We start from the raw sequence: 12,599 nt of genomic DNA, 5'->3' as shown, positions 1-12,599 counted from the left end.
AATAACAAATCTGTGGACACCTGGGTCTGGCTCTGTCAGTTAAGTGTTTGCCTTCAGGTCAGATCATGGCCCCAGGGTCCTGGGATCCAGTCCTGCCTCGGGGTTCCTTGCTCAGTGCAGAGCCTGCTTCTCCTTCTGTCTGTTGTTCCCCCTGCTTGTGCTCTCTTGCTCTCTGACAAATAAATAATAAAATCTTTAAAAATAAAATAACAAATCTGGCAAATACTTCAGAAAGAAGGATGCTGAAAAACAGAGAGGTTAAATGACTTGACCCAAATCACACAGGTAATCACAAGGGTCCTTTGTTACAGCACTGGCGGCGGGGGCGGGGGTGGGGGGAGCGGTAAGGGAGGGGGCAGGGGTTGCTTCATGCTGCTCTGTGTGGGGCTTGGGGGAGAGGCGTGATGTCTCCAGGGGTACTGGCCTGGTGCCCTCATGTGTGTGCACCCCTATGGGATGGTCCTCAAATCTCCTGGGCTGTTCATGAGAGATCTCTCGTCAAAGTCATCCAAGACTCCCCTGCTGCCAAATTCAATGGTCATTGCTCAGCCCTGGTTCATCTACAGTACAGGACACAGCTAATCACCCCCTCTTTCTTGCAATACTTTATTCAGATGGAAGGTGATGCAGTCTCTGAAAGTCCGTGTACCACGAAACCCCTCAGTCCTGAACACGTTGAAATGGTCGGCCACTCTCCCTTTGGGATATCGCTGTTTCCAGGTTCTCCTCCTACAATGCAGTGCTCCAGGATTCAGTCCTAAATGTCTCTGCTTCTCAATCTCCATTCACTCCCCGAGGAGCTCATCCATCCCATGGCTTTAAATATCACTTTTCAATGTTACAAATTTATATGTTTGCCCTGAAATCCAGGTTGACTTTTCCAGCTACACCACCATCTGGTCCAGACATCACCATCTGGTGGCCTAACAGGACTGCCAAACACAACAAACTCAAAACTAACTCTTAATTTTCCTGCCTCCTGCCCATCTTTTCTTCCCTTATCTCCTAGGTCTTGGCATCTCAGGGATTGGTGATTCCATTCTGCCGGCTGCCTGGGGCAAAAACTTCAGAGTCTATGTTGGTTTCTCTCTTTCTCTTACGCCTTACACGTTGTCCATGAGAAAATCCCATCCACTTTACTTCTGGAAATATATTCAGCATCCAACCTTCTCTCCTTCTCTACTGGCATCACTCTCTACAGCCCTACTCCACAGTTACTGGGACAACTTCCTAATACCCTCCCTACCCCCCGTCTACTCTCCACATAGCAACCACAGTACAGTGATCCTTATAAAAGGAACTCTGTAAGTCATCTTTATAAAAAGTCAGATCATGCCTGGCCTCTGGCTCAATGTTTCCAGAGACTTCCCTTCTTAATCAGAGTAAGAGCTGAAGTTCTTCTGTGGTCTCTGAGGCCTAGGACCCAGCCCTGCTTTCCCTTTGATCTCATGTCTCCTGTCTGCTCTGCTCAGCTCATACTCCACTTCCTTGCTGTCGCTGGAAGAGAAGACATACTCTTGTCTTGGGGACTTTGCCCTTGCTGTTCCTTCTGACTAGAAAACTTTTCCTTCAGACACTTCTCAAGTTCATGCAGAATTCTTCCCAAGTGTCTCTTTTCCAACAGACACCCAAATAACTCCTCTTCGGCATCACTCTCTATCCTCTTTCCCTCTTTCATTCTTCCAGCACTTAATACCCCTTGACAGAGTCCGCATTCATCCGTTTGTCCATGTCACCTATTCTAGAACATAGGTTCCATGATGCTAGACTCTCTGTTGTATCCACTAGCACATCCCCAGCTCCTAGACCAGTGCCTGGCACAGAGCGAGACCCAAAACATATTTCTGGAAGGGAGGAGGGGTGGGGAGGAAGGAAGGAAGGAAGGAAGGAAGCCAAGCTTAAGACAATCCTCTCAGTTTTCTACTATATGTAGGTAAACAGAGCCGAAGACAGTCAAGTTCTTCTCCTTCATTATTTCAAAGAACTTCATGGCTTAGCTCCAACAATGATTCCCTACTTCTACCAATGGCCATCTGCCACCGAGGGGAAGATGGCTGATAGGCCATCATGGGCATCAATCTATTTCTACCAAGATACTTTGATGTCCCTGCTTTTCAAAGACGGTAATGAAATTCCCGCTCTGCACGCAGGCTGTCACTCTGTCATTTTATGTTCCATTGTGAATCTGCGTGAAAACTGTATTGAAATCTTCATTTCCATCACGCCCCTCAAGGGAAATCAATGAAACCTGAGGACAGCCCGACTCCTTGACAGATGATCCACACAAAGACAACAGCATCAGAAAAATTTAAAAGAACCGTATTTATCAAGTGATCTAACATTTCGGTCATCCCTGCCAGTAAAAGCAAAAGGTTGCTTTATTGCACAGAAGCTTAAACACACTAGAGAAATGAACGCCTTCAAAGGTATGAGACTTTTTTTTTTTTTTAACATAAATGTTATACACAAACAAGTCATGTAACCATAGTGTTTAGGATGTGGCTTTTTATATCCTTTTCTTCAGCAGAACCATTACATTCCAGATGATTCATTCCATTTCACTTCAAATCTTTTCTAGTCTCATTTCTAAAAATAGAATTTTTCCCTCTACGAAAATGTAGGTTAAGGTTATTAACCCTGTGCAGCGCCTCAAATTCTCCTTTCTACCTTCAGACAGAGGTCCCGACCTTTTCTTGTAGTTCACTCTCCTTTTGACTTTGAATGACCAGAATATGGCTTTCGTCCTTTACTATTTCATTTTAAAGAAGACGTCAACTATAGAGTCATTTGCTGGTGTGGATGGTTAGCATGAGAGGGGGTCTGGCCAACCTGTCCAAATAGCTGTGGCAATGGAAGATTCCAAAGCCAGAGGGCAATGCTACACACAGATGAGTCTGTGCACAAGGCCATGTTCCCCAGCACTGGTCACAAATGACTCAGACAGGGGTGTCAAAGACACCCAAGGCAGGTCTATAACCATATCATGAGGCCTAAAAAGCCAGCTTGAAATGGTCAATCCTCCTCATATTCCAGAATGCAAGACTCAAAAATATTTTATCGACTTTGAAAACACCCCATACATCACAGCTGACATTTATAATTAGAGCTGACATTTATAATTTATATAATTTATAAAAAAAATCTAACAAAATCTCACACACACACACACACACACACACACACACACACACACACCCTTTCTCTCATGGGATTGATCCATTTACAACAGAAGCCTCTCTATTTATATAAGGATATATCCACAAGGCTAGCAAGTGGTCCTTACCTACCACATTTTCTGAAATCCAGAGTAACCAGGACCACAAAAGAAACGAACTTTATGTTTTCTCCTATTTGGAACACTTCCACCAATGTCGGTTCTTTAAAGAATCCTACGCCCAGATCACATGCCAAAATCCCAGGGAACTTTACCGTTTCCATACGTAAGCCCCAGCCCTTAGAAATTCTGATTTCATTGTTCTCTGGTGGGCCTGGCCGCAGGTGTTTCGAAAGGTCCCAGATGATTCTAAGGGGCAGCCCAGGCTGAGAACCTTCCTTTAAGTCTTCCCGCCTCGGCCAGCAAGCTCTTATCTCCTTTGGGACACCTAGCACGCTAAAGACAGTATAGGTCCTCGGGATCATCTTTCCTCCCAAGTAGACCACAAGGCTTTTCAGAGCTGAAACCACCTCTGGCCACCAGTTAATCTCTCACTGCTGTCTTCAATACACTATTTACACAACGTCTGACACCATTCTATCAGCCCTAAGGGAGCAGGACCGGGGTGGGGGGAGCACTCATCCAACACCGCAAATGAAAAAAGCTGAAGCCTTCACAGAGGTTAACTTGTTCCCGGTTAGATACCTAATCAGTGGCAGTAATGCTTCTCATCCAGATCCATCTCATGAGTTTTTGTAGAAAAAAACCTCATGGTTATTTTTAATGATTTATGTCTAAAAGAAAAGTAAATTTTATGATACAATTTTATGATGCAATGCAACTTTTTGCAACACAAAAATTCTATTCACATACACAAATTCACAGAAGGCAGAAATATTCATGCAAAATGGGGTCCACCTGGGCTTGTGGCCAACTTTGGACTACTTGCAAAACAACAAACTAATCATTGATTTTTTTTTTTTTTTTTAAGATCTTATTTGTTTGAGAAAGAGAGAGAGTGCCTATGGGTGAGTCCGGGGAGGGGCAGAGGCAGGGAATCTTTAAGCAGACTCTCCACTGAGTTCAGCGTCCAAGTGGGGCTCAATCTCATGACCCTGAGACCATGACCTGAGCCGAAACCAAGAGTCAGATGCTTAAGTGACTGAGCCACCCAGGCAACCCCCCCTACCCCTGGTCCGGTTTTAAATAACTTGGCACCATTAAATACTTCTAAAAATTAAATAGCCATTGGTTGTTGAAATGGATAGTTATATAAATAAAGGTGAGTGGGTCGCCTGGGTGGCTCAGTGGTTCAAGCCTCTGCCTTCGGCTTGGGTCATGGCTCAGGGTCCTGGGATCAAAGCCTACATCGGGCTCTCTGCTCAGTGGGGAGCCTACTTCCCCCTCTCTCTCTGCCTGCCTCTCAGCCTACTTGTGATCTCTCTCCGTCAAACAGATACATAAAATCTTTAAAAATAAATAAATAAATAAAGGTAAGGGAAACAAAGGTCTTGTTTCCCTTTGTTGGGAAACAACAAAGTTGTTTGGTCTTATTTTCCAATTGTTTAAAGTCATATAATGAGCAGCCTATATAGCTTTGCATTTAAGAAAAGTGGTTTTTTTTTTTTTAAGATTTTATTTATTTATTTGACAGACAGAGATCATAAGTAGGCAGAGAGGCAGAGAGAGGGAGAAGCAGGCTCCCTGCTTAGCAGAGAGCCTGATGCGGGGCTGGATCCCAGGATCCTGGGAAGGAAAAGTGTTTTTAAAAGCTAGTTCAGCCTCAGAGTCTTTAGAGGATAAGCTCCTTCTCTGCCTTGCCAGGAATGAAGCTTGCTGAAATGTCCCATTAGCTTTCTACGAAATTGATTTTTTTTTTTTTTTTTTAAGGTAAAGGGAAATCACCATTAGGTTGATGATTTCTGGTGGAGGAGCCTTCATTCGGGAAGATGACTCAGGGACAAGAAAGGCCACTTCATGGAGATACAACAGTGTGACAGCAGATAAATGTTAAGGTGATTTCCTCTACCAGTTGTGCTTTTTTTTTTTTTTTAAAGGGGGAATTAAAATAAGGCCCCTTAGCTCCCTCCTGCCTCCTCTTCCTCGTGCAATTAACAAGAAGGGTCCAGGGCAGCACCCAGTGTTGAAATTGGAGTTGTGATCTGGGCAGAGATATCCAGGAGCTAACCTGGAATGCTAAGATATATTTTAAATATATGGCTATTTTAAAGGCTATTTATTTGCAAATAGAACCAGGAATAAATTAGGACAGGCAGGAACAGCATGAGTCTTGTGTAGTTAAACGTTGCTGCTTCTTTTTGCAACTTCTTTGATAGCCTCTGTTAGAAAATGGGTAGTTAAGCCACATGGTAATTGACTACCTAGCTAACAAAGAAATTCACCAAAACTCACATTCGTCAAAACCTATGAGTAAAGAGGCAAAACTACCAAAAGAACACCTGTAGACATTCAGCAAGGTTTTTTTTCTTTGTGTCTTTAAATGAAAAACTTAAGACAGCAGCATTAATGTCAAAGCTGGTGTGTAGAGAAGGGGTTAACGCTTGTGAGCTCAACTTCCTTAAAGCCTCTTCATGATGATGTCCGACTGTTTCTCAAGACAGCCACTGCAGAGCGCCGCAGTCTTAATCAACCAACAAGCAAGGCACCAAACCCTTCTCCCTCCTTACCTTGTTTGAACTATAAACATGTATCTGGTCACTTTTTAACTGAATTCTGCACAGTTTGGAATACAACGTGAGGCAGAAATTTTTTAAAAAATTTAGGAGGGTTTTTAATGAAATATCGATTAGCATTAAATTAAACCAAAAAAAACCCCATAGCTAATATTTTAGTCCAAAGGTTATCTAATCCATCTGAAAGCACGGACATCATGCCTTTAATGTGCTTTTATTATAATCTGCAATTTTGAAGGAGGAAAAGTTCAAACAAAAAGGACAGTTAGCAAGCCACCGAAGTCGGCATTTCTTCAAAAAAAAAAATAGATTTTTTTTTTGAAGAAATGTCATTACCTCTTGCAGTAAAAGGTGCTATCCACTTTTTGCTACTCTCATTTCTTCCATGATACAACACACAAATTATCCTACTGAAATCACCACACATCACTGCCGCAAACATACCTTTGAAAGACACAGAGTTACACGCCGTGTCTTGTAATTGTTACAGGAGCAAGATGGCAGCTACCGGAAACAAGTGGAAGGTTACAAAACTTCGAAGAGCAGAAGTGGTTTTGAAGTAGTAAGTGAGAAATGAAAAAAAAACAAAAAACAAAAAAAACCAAAAAAAAACCTAACCTCCTCAAGATAACCACTAGAAGAAGCAAGAAGGTGCCGCCGTGCTGCGTGTGAGGAAGTGAGCACAGCGAGGGCTGTAGCCTCACACAAAGGAAGTGAATACTCAACTTCTGGTTTTACAAATCATCTCATTTAAGTGAGGTGTAGCCCACCTGACATATGTCTGGCATTTAGCCCTCAAATAATGTAACACATAATACACACTCGACAGTAGGTGTTAATGTAAAAATGTAAGCAACCTTCAAATTAAAAGGGGGAGTGTGTTTCAAAAATGAAAGTCTGGACATGCCCAGGTGGCTCAGTGGGTTAAGCATCTGCCTGCAGCTCAGGTCATGATCCCAGGGTCCTGGGATCGAGTCCCATATCCGGTTCCTTGCTCAGCAGGGAGTCTGCTTCTCCCTCTGCCTGCTGCTCCTCATGCTGCTTCTTCTCTCTCTCTCTGACAAATAAATAAATATCTTAAAAAAAAATTAAGGTCTGTTTTGTGATTCCAATTATATGAAGTTCCAGATAAGGCAAAATCGTGACAGGAGTGGATCAGTGATTGCCTTGGGTTGGAGGTTTGAAGAAGAGACCCACTGGAAAGGGGCATAAGGGGCATCTAGGGGGTAAAGAGACTGTTCTGTATCTTGATTAATTAAAGATTAAATGACTAGAAACTAGCCCAATTCATCAAACCATACACCTAAAATGAGTGAATTTATTGTTGTGTAAATTATACGTCCAAGAAAACCATTTTTAAAAATTAAGGTTCCTAACTTGGCTTTCCGGATTTCGGGATTTATTTTCCTAATAAAAGCCTGTGTACAAATGGTAGTCAGGTTCCAGGCCACTCCACCCTTCCCCAAAATATGAATCATAATTTGGGGGAAATCAAGCAGCCTGTTTGCCCACTGAAGCCGGAGACTTCAGAAGCATGGTCCCTGGAGGTCCGCACGGCAGATGGAAGGCGAGAAGGAAACCGTGTGATGTCAAGAAGCAGGTATGGAGGTAGGAACTCGTAGCTGGAAGTGTAAGGCGGCAGCGGAGAGCTAAGGAGAAGCAGGAAGCAAAAGACGCACTGCGCCTTTCTGCACATGACCATTCTCTAAGCAAACCCATACTCATACTTACTAGTTGAAGAGAGGGGAAGCCAGAGGTACTGATGCTCTGTCGATGGTACTGGCCAAGGTTCGGAGGGAGAGTGAACTGCTTCCTTATTTCCGCAGAAGAATACCTTGGGTAAGATACAAATATCCAAATGAAGAGGCTATTTTCACAGATTATCACAATTACAGATACGATCTTCGGTATCGTGTTATAAAACCCAGGCGTTGGCTGGGCAATTGGCGGAACTAACATGTCCTCGGCGGCCTATGAGTGGACAGCGTAGCTCTTGTCTGACCATATACAGCCTTGAAAAGTTCACCAAGGCCAGGACACCCACAGCCGACCATGGCTGCTGCCCAGTACTGAAAGGATGGGAGCATGAAGGAGGGAAGAGTTTGAGGCCAGAGGAAAGATCCAGAGTGCTTGGGTCCTTCTTCCTGAGCCATTCAGGACATGAGGACATGCATGAGGACATCTGGTCTCAGACTAGAGTCCTTTGAACCCCATGCTGCCATTCTGATCCCGCCATTCTCATTTTAAGCAGCTGAACCCTTCTGGTCGGCTGCCTGCTATGAAAGAACATTCTAGAGATCTATGATATGAACAATCCCTCCTTCCTCCAGGTACCCTGAGCGCTATGTAGGATTCCAAGGACGGCACTCTTTCCAAACTGCTCCTAGCAGAGCGATCCTTTGAGTCATTCATAGCCCAACACTGTTGTCCCCAGCCAACACCCTCGGTAGCTGGAAACCAGGTACAGGAAAGTTGTTCCCCATTGTCTGCTCACACCTCCTGGCCCGAGCTGTGGACCAGGGAAACCCCAGCTTGCAAAGAGATTGTCTTTGAGGCACTCATGTGTTAGTCGTTAGTTCGGAGCTCAGAATACATTTTCTCACGTTACCTTTCTCATCCGATCTCATTCGTTGGTGGGTGGATTCCCAGACTAGTTCTCTGAAGTGTATTTAAACCCAAGTGAGACCACGACATAACAGAAGGAGACACGAACAGACGTTTCCTGAGGATCGGGTGAGATCGTGTGTTTGAAATATGCTGTTTGTCAAGCCAAGGGCTATATAAATTTTTTAAATGATGACTTTAAAAAATAATATTTGAATATTATAAAGCTTATTATGTTTTCTCCATTACACTGTGTGCTAAGCATAATTGGTAATTACTCTGCATGATAAGGTTTCTGACATGGTCTGCTTGACCCTCCGACGTGGCAACGTGGTACTTCAGAAACCCTGTTCTGGTCCCACGTGGAGCATTCATTCCCCCAATCCGAGAGCACCTCAAAGTCCTTTCAGGATCCACACTCTCATCTTGTACTTAATAACTACAAAACAGAGGGGTGGGCACATAACCCAACACAGGACAATGATCTCTCCTTCCCAGGATTCCGGATGATGAGTGGGGACGAGGATAGAAGAATATGGCCGGAGCAGCTTCATGGCCAGGGGGGCACTCCCTACAGAAGGAAGCAGTGAAGTGATATCCCCTCCCCCAGGAAGTGAAAGCAGTTCATTCTCACTGTATTCCTGAATTATCTGAGATCTTGTCCTAATTTCATTTTTTTAAGTGTAAGAACACATGAGGATAAGAAGTATTCTATGATCTGCTGGGGAAACGCAAACCAAAACCATAGGGGCTGCCACTTCACAATCACTAGGATGGCTATTTCAGAAAAAAACACGGGCGATGGCAGGTGTTGGTGAGAGTAGAGAGAAATCAGAGCATCGCGCGTTATTGGTGGGAATATAAAATCATGCAGGTGCTTTGGAAAGTCATCTGGTTGGTCCGCAAAAAGTTAAACATAGTGTTCCCGTATAGATCCCAGCAACTGCACTCCTAGGAGTACACCCAGGAGAAATGAGAGCAGAATTTCCTACAAAAGTTTAGCCAGGAATGCTCACAGCATTATTCATAATGGAAAAGTGGAAACAACCCAAATGTCTATTACCTGTTGCTTGGATAAACAACATGCCATCTATCATGCAAAGTAATATTATTCAGCAACAAAAAAGGAAAGAAGTATTACCATATAGGACAACATGTATAGACCTTGAAAACATCACGTCAAGAGAAAGAAGCTAAACCCAAAGACCACGTATTTTATTATTCCTTAATATGAAATTTCCAGAACAAGAAAGTCTACAGAGACAGAAAGCAGGCCTAGGGCTAGGGCTTTGGAGACAAATGGGGAGTGACTGCTAATGGGAACGAGGTTTCATTTTGGGGTGATGAAAATATTTTAAAATTGACTGTGGTGTGTTACCTGGGTAGCTCAGTCGGTTAAGGGTCTGCCTTCAGCTCAGGTCATGATCTCGGGGTCCTTAGATGGAGCCCGGCACCGGGCTCCCTGCTCAGCAGCGAGTCTGCTTGCCCCTCTCCTCCTTCCCCCCACCAACTTTGTGCTCTCTCTCACTCATTCTCAAATAAATAAACAGACTTTAACAATTTTTAAAAAATAAATAAATGAAATAGATTGTGGTGACAGAAACCCAATTTTGTAAATATGTTAAGAATTAGCAAATTGTGCATGAAAAATGGGTAAACTAAGTGGTGTGTGGATTATTTCTCAATAAAGCTGATAAAAACACAGATACAGATATGGATGTGTGTTAAGTGTCCTAAAGACACAAGAGGGAAGGCAAAAATTGCTAAATTGAATGAAACAGCCAAGAATGGAGGAAAACCTTCAGAATTTGATTCCAAGTACTCAATATGCTGATTTTCATGACAAGCTGAACCATCACCAATTTTTTAAAAACCAACAGATTAGACCCCTGGCCATATCCAAAGGCCCATCTTGCATGAACAACCCTGTATCTTGCATTTGGCACTACAAAGGAACCCAAACCACCATGGCGTTCAGTTATATGCTTACTTGGGGAGATGGCCGTACACACAGAGGGACAAGACAACCAAGCAAAGGCCCTTTGCTATGACCTGGGGGCCTTCGACAGACAGGACTTACTGCTCCTGCGACTTCTGCCCCCAGGGCCTCCCCATAGGACCTCTCAAATAACATGATTTCATCTCCTGGTCCTACGGAAGCTCTTCCCGCCATAGACCAGACGGGTCTACCTGAAATGGGAATTTCTTTCTTTTTTTTTTTTTTTAATATTTTTAAATTTATTTGACAGAGAGCATGAGTAGGCAGAGAGGCAGGCAGAGAGAAAGAGGGGGAAGCAGGCTCCCCACCGAAGCAGAGAGCCCGATGCGGGACTCCATCCCAGGACCCCAGGATCACGACCTGAGCTGAAGGCAGCGGCCCCACTAAGCCACCCAGGCACCCCTGAAATGGGAACTTCTAAAAAGGTGTGGTGTTACAGAGAGTCAAAGAAAGGAAGCAGGGACACATTCTTGCTTCCATCTTGAAGCAAGATCTATCACCCTATGCCAAAACCCCAGGATTTAATTCAGCACGAAATCAGAATGTTCCCACTCTTCAATCCTCCTTAAAGAGGGTCCGCAGGTGTTCCCATTGCGATTCTCCACATCGGGTTCCCAACTCGGAGCCGTACAACCGATGCTCTTCCCTGACCCTCGAGCCTGACCCCATTTCCCATCCCTACAGGATCAATTCTACAGAAGGCAATTAAGCCCGTCCCTTCAAAACTGTCAAACACGGAGAGGAATTGTTGGTCCTTAAAATGAAAATAGTGAATTGTCCCACACAGAAAAGAACATCCATCGTTTAAAGAACATTAAAATTAAATCTCTCTGGAGAGGCCCTGAGCACATACTAAAGCAACAAAAATAAGCTAGAATCACAAAAATCACGTGCTGGTCAAACTGTGGGAAAATCGGCGTGCCCCACACCTCGCTGGAACCCCCCCAGGGTTGTATATAGGTTCGGTGCCTCTGGAAAGCAACGCTGTGATACACAACAAGAACCCTAAAACTGTCGTTACCTTTCAATGTAATCATTTCACTTTGGAGAGTATACACCGGGGGATTCAAACAAACATATAATTTGAGCAGAAATGAATATCAGAATTCCAGATGGCGGCAAATAACTGAAAATAACCGAAACACCTAACACAAGGGAGAGCACGACGTCAATAACAGCAAATAGGTGAAATGTGATTTTAACCACCTCAAATAAAAATGCAAATTAGGCTCACCCACGGAAAGGTGCATACCAAGTTACAAGTGAAAGGTAGAATGAGGAATTGAATAGAAATGACTAACGGTATATGTGTAAATACAACAAAAGGATTAAAAATCCATTCGGGGGGCGCCTGGGTGGCTCAGTGGGTTAAAGCCTCTGCTTTCGGCTCAGATCATGATCCCAGGGTCTTGGGATCAAGCCCCACATCGGGCTCTCTGCTCAGCGGGGAGCCTGCTTCCTCCTCTCTCTGTCTGCCACTCTACTTGTGATCTCTGTCAAATAAATAAATAAAACCTTAAAAAAAAAATCTGTTCGGTAATTATCTAAAGGTAGCTTAAAAACTACCTCATTTAGCTCTCTGTGATGTAGAGCTGCTTAAGTTCAGCATTTTGAAAAAAGGCAGGCAGGCAAAGGTGCAGTCTTGGGAATTTTTTAAATTTTGTAAATTTCAAAAAATTTTTAAAAATTTTGTTCATTTCCAAGATATGGAACTTCATTCTCAGAAGAGCACCCAGCCTCCCAGCATCAGAATCAACCCTCCTCATCTCTACATTGACCCTAGTGAAGGGGAAAGCCTGCCCACACAGCTAAGAGAATTCAGCCCGGGCAAGAAGTCATCCAGACTTGTGTCCACGTAGGTAGTCCTGGCGTGTGGGTTTTATTTCCTCTGTACTTGAGTTTCAGCCCAAATTCAACGAGTCTCAGATAATTTTCCTGATGCCAGATTTATATGTATTATGATGATATTTCCTTGATGACCTAAGACACTCTTCTTCTAATAACTCAAAATGCTTTAAAATATTATTTCCTTGATTCCTACAAATTAAACTGGGAGGGAGATTTGGAACTTGTTTTAAACGCTGGTACCCATACCCAGGAGTCAAAATTGTAGAGGGGGATGTGTAGCCAAGCTCTGTTTTTATTCAGA

At 43.6% G+C, this 12,599-nt stretch overlaps 1 protein-coding gene across 4 annotated transcripts in view; it reads right to left on the bottom strand.

The window, feature by feature from the left end:
- The window catches only part of DOCK8 (dedicator of cytokinesis 8), a 201,974-nt gene that overhangs the window by 147,970 nt on the left and 41,405 nt on the right, over positions 1–12,599 (bottom strand). For 3 of the 4 annotated variants that reach the window (XM_059411918.1, XM_059411919.1, XM_059411921.1), the window contains exon 2: positions 7,579–7,681. In XM_059411918.1, the coding sequence (XP_059267901.1) occupies positions 7,579–7,681 (103 nt within the window). Of the gene's footprint in view, positions 1–6,291; positions 6,371–7,578; positions 7,682–12,599 lie in introns of those variants that run through there. The other variant, XM_059411920.1, reaches the window with a different exon arrangement.

The sequence above is a fragment of the Mustela nigripes genome, chromosome 9 (assembly GCF_022355385.1).
Source record: "Mustela nigripes isolate SB6536 chromosome 9, MUSNIG.SB6536, whole genome shotgun sequence".
NCBI classification, from domain to species: domain Eukaryota; kingdom Metazoa; phylum Chordata; class Mammalia; order Carnivora; family Mustelidae; genus Mustela; species Mustela nigripes.
The sequence above is the reverse complement of the archived record's forward strand: the minus strand, read 5'-3'. Positions and strand labels throughout refer to the sequence as shown.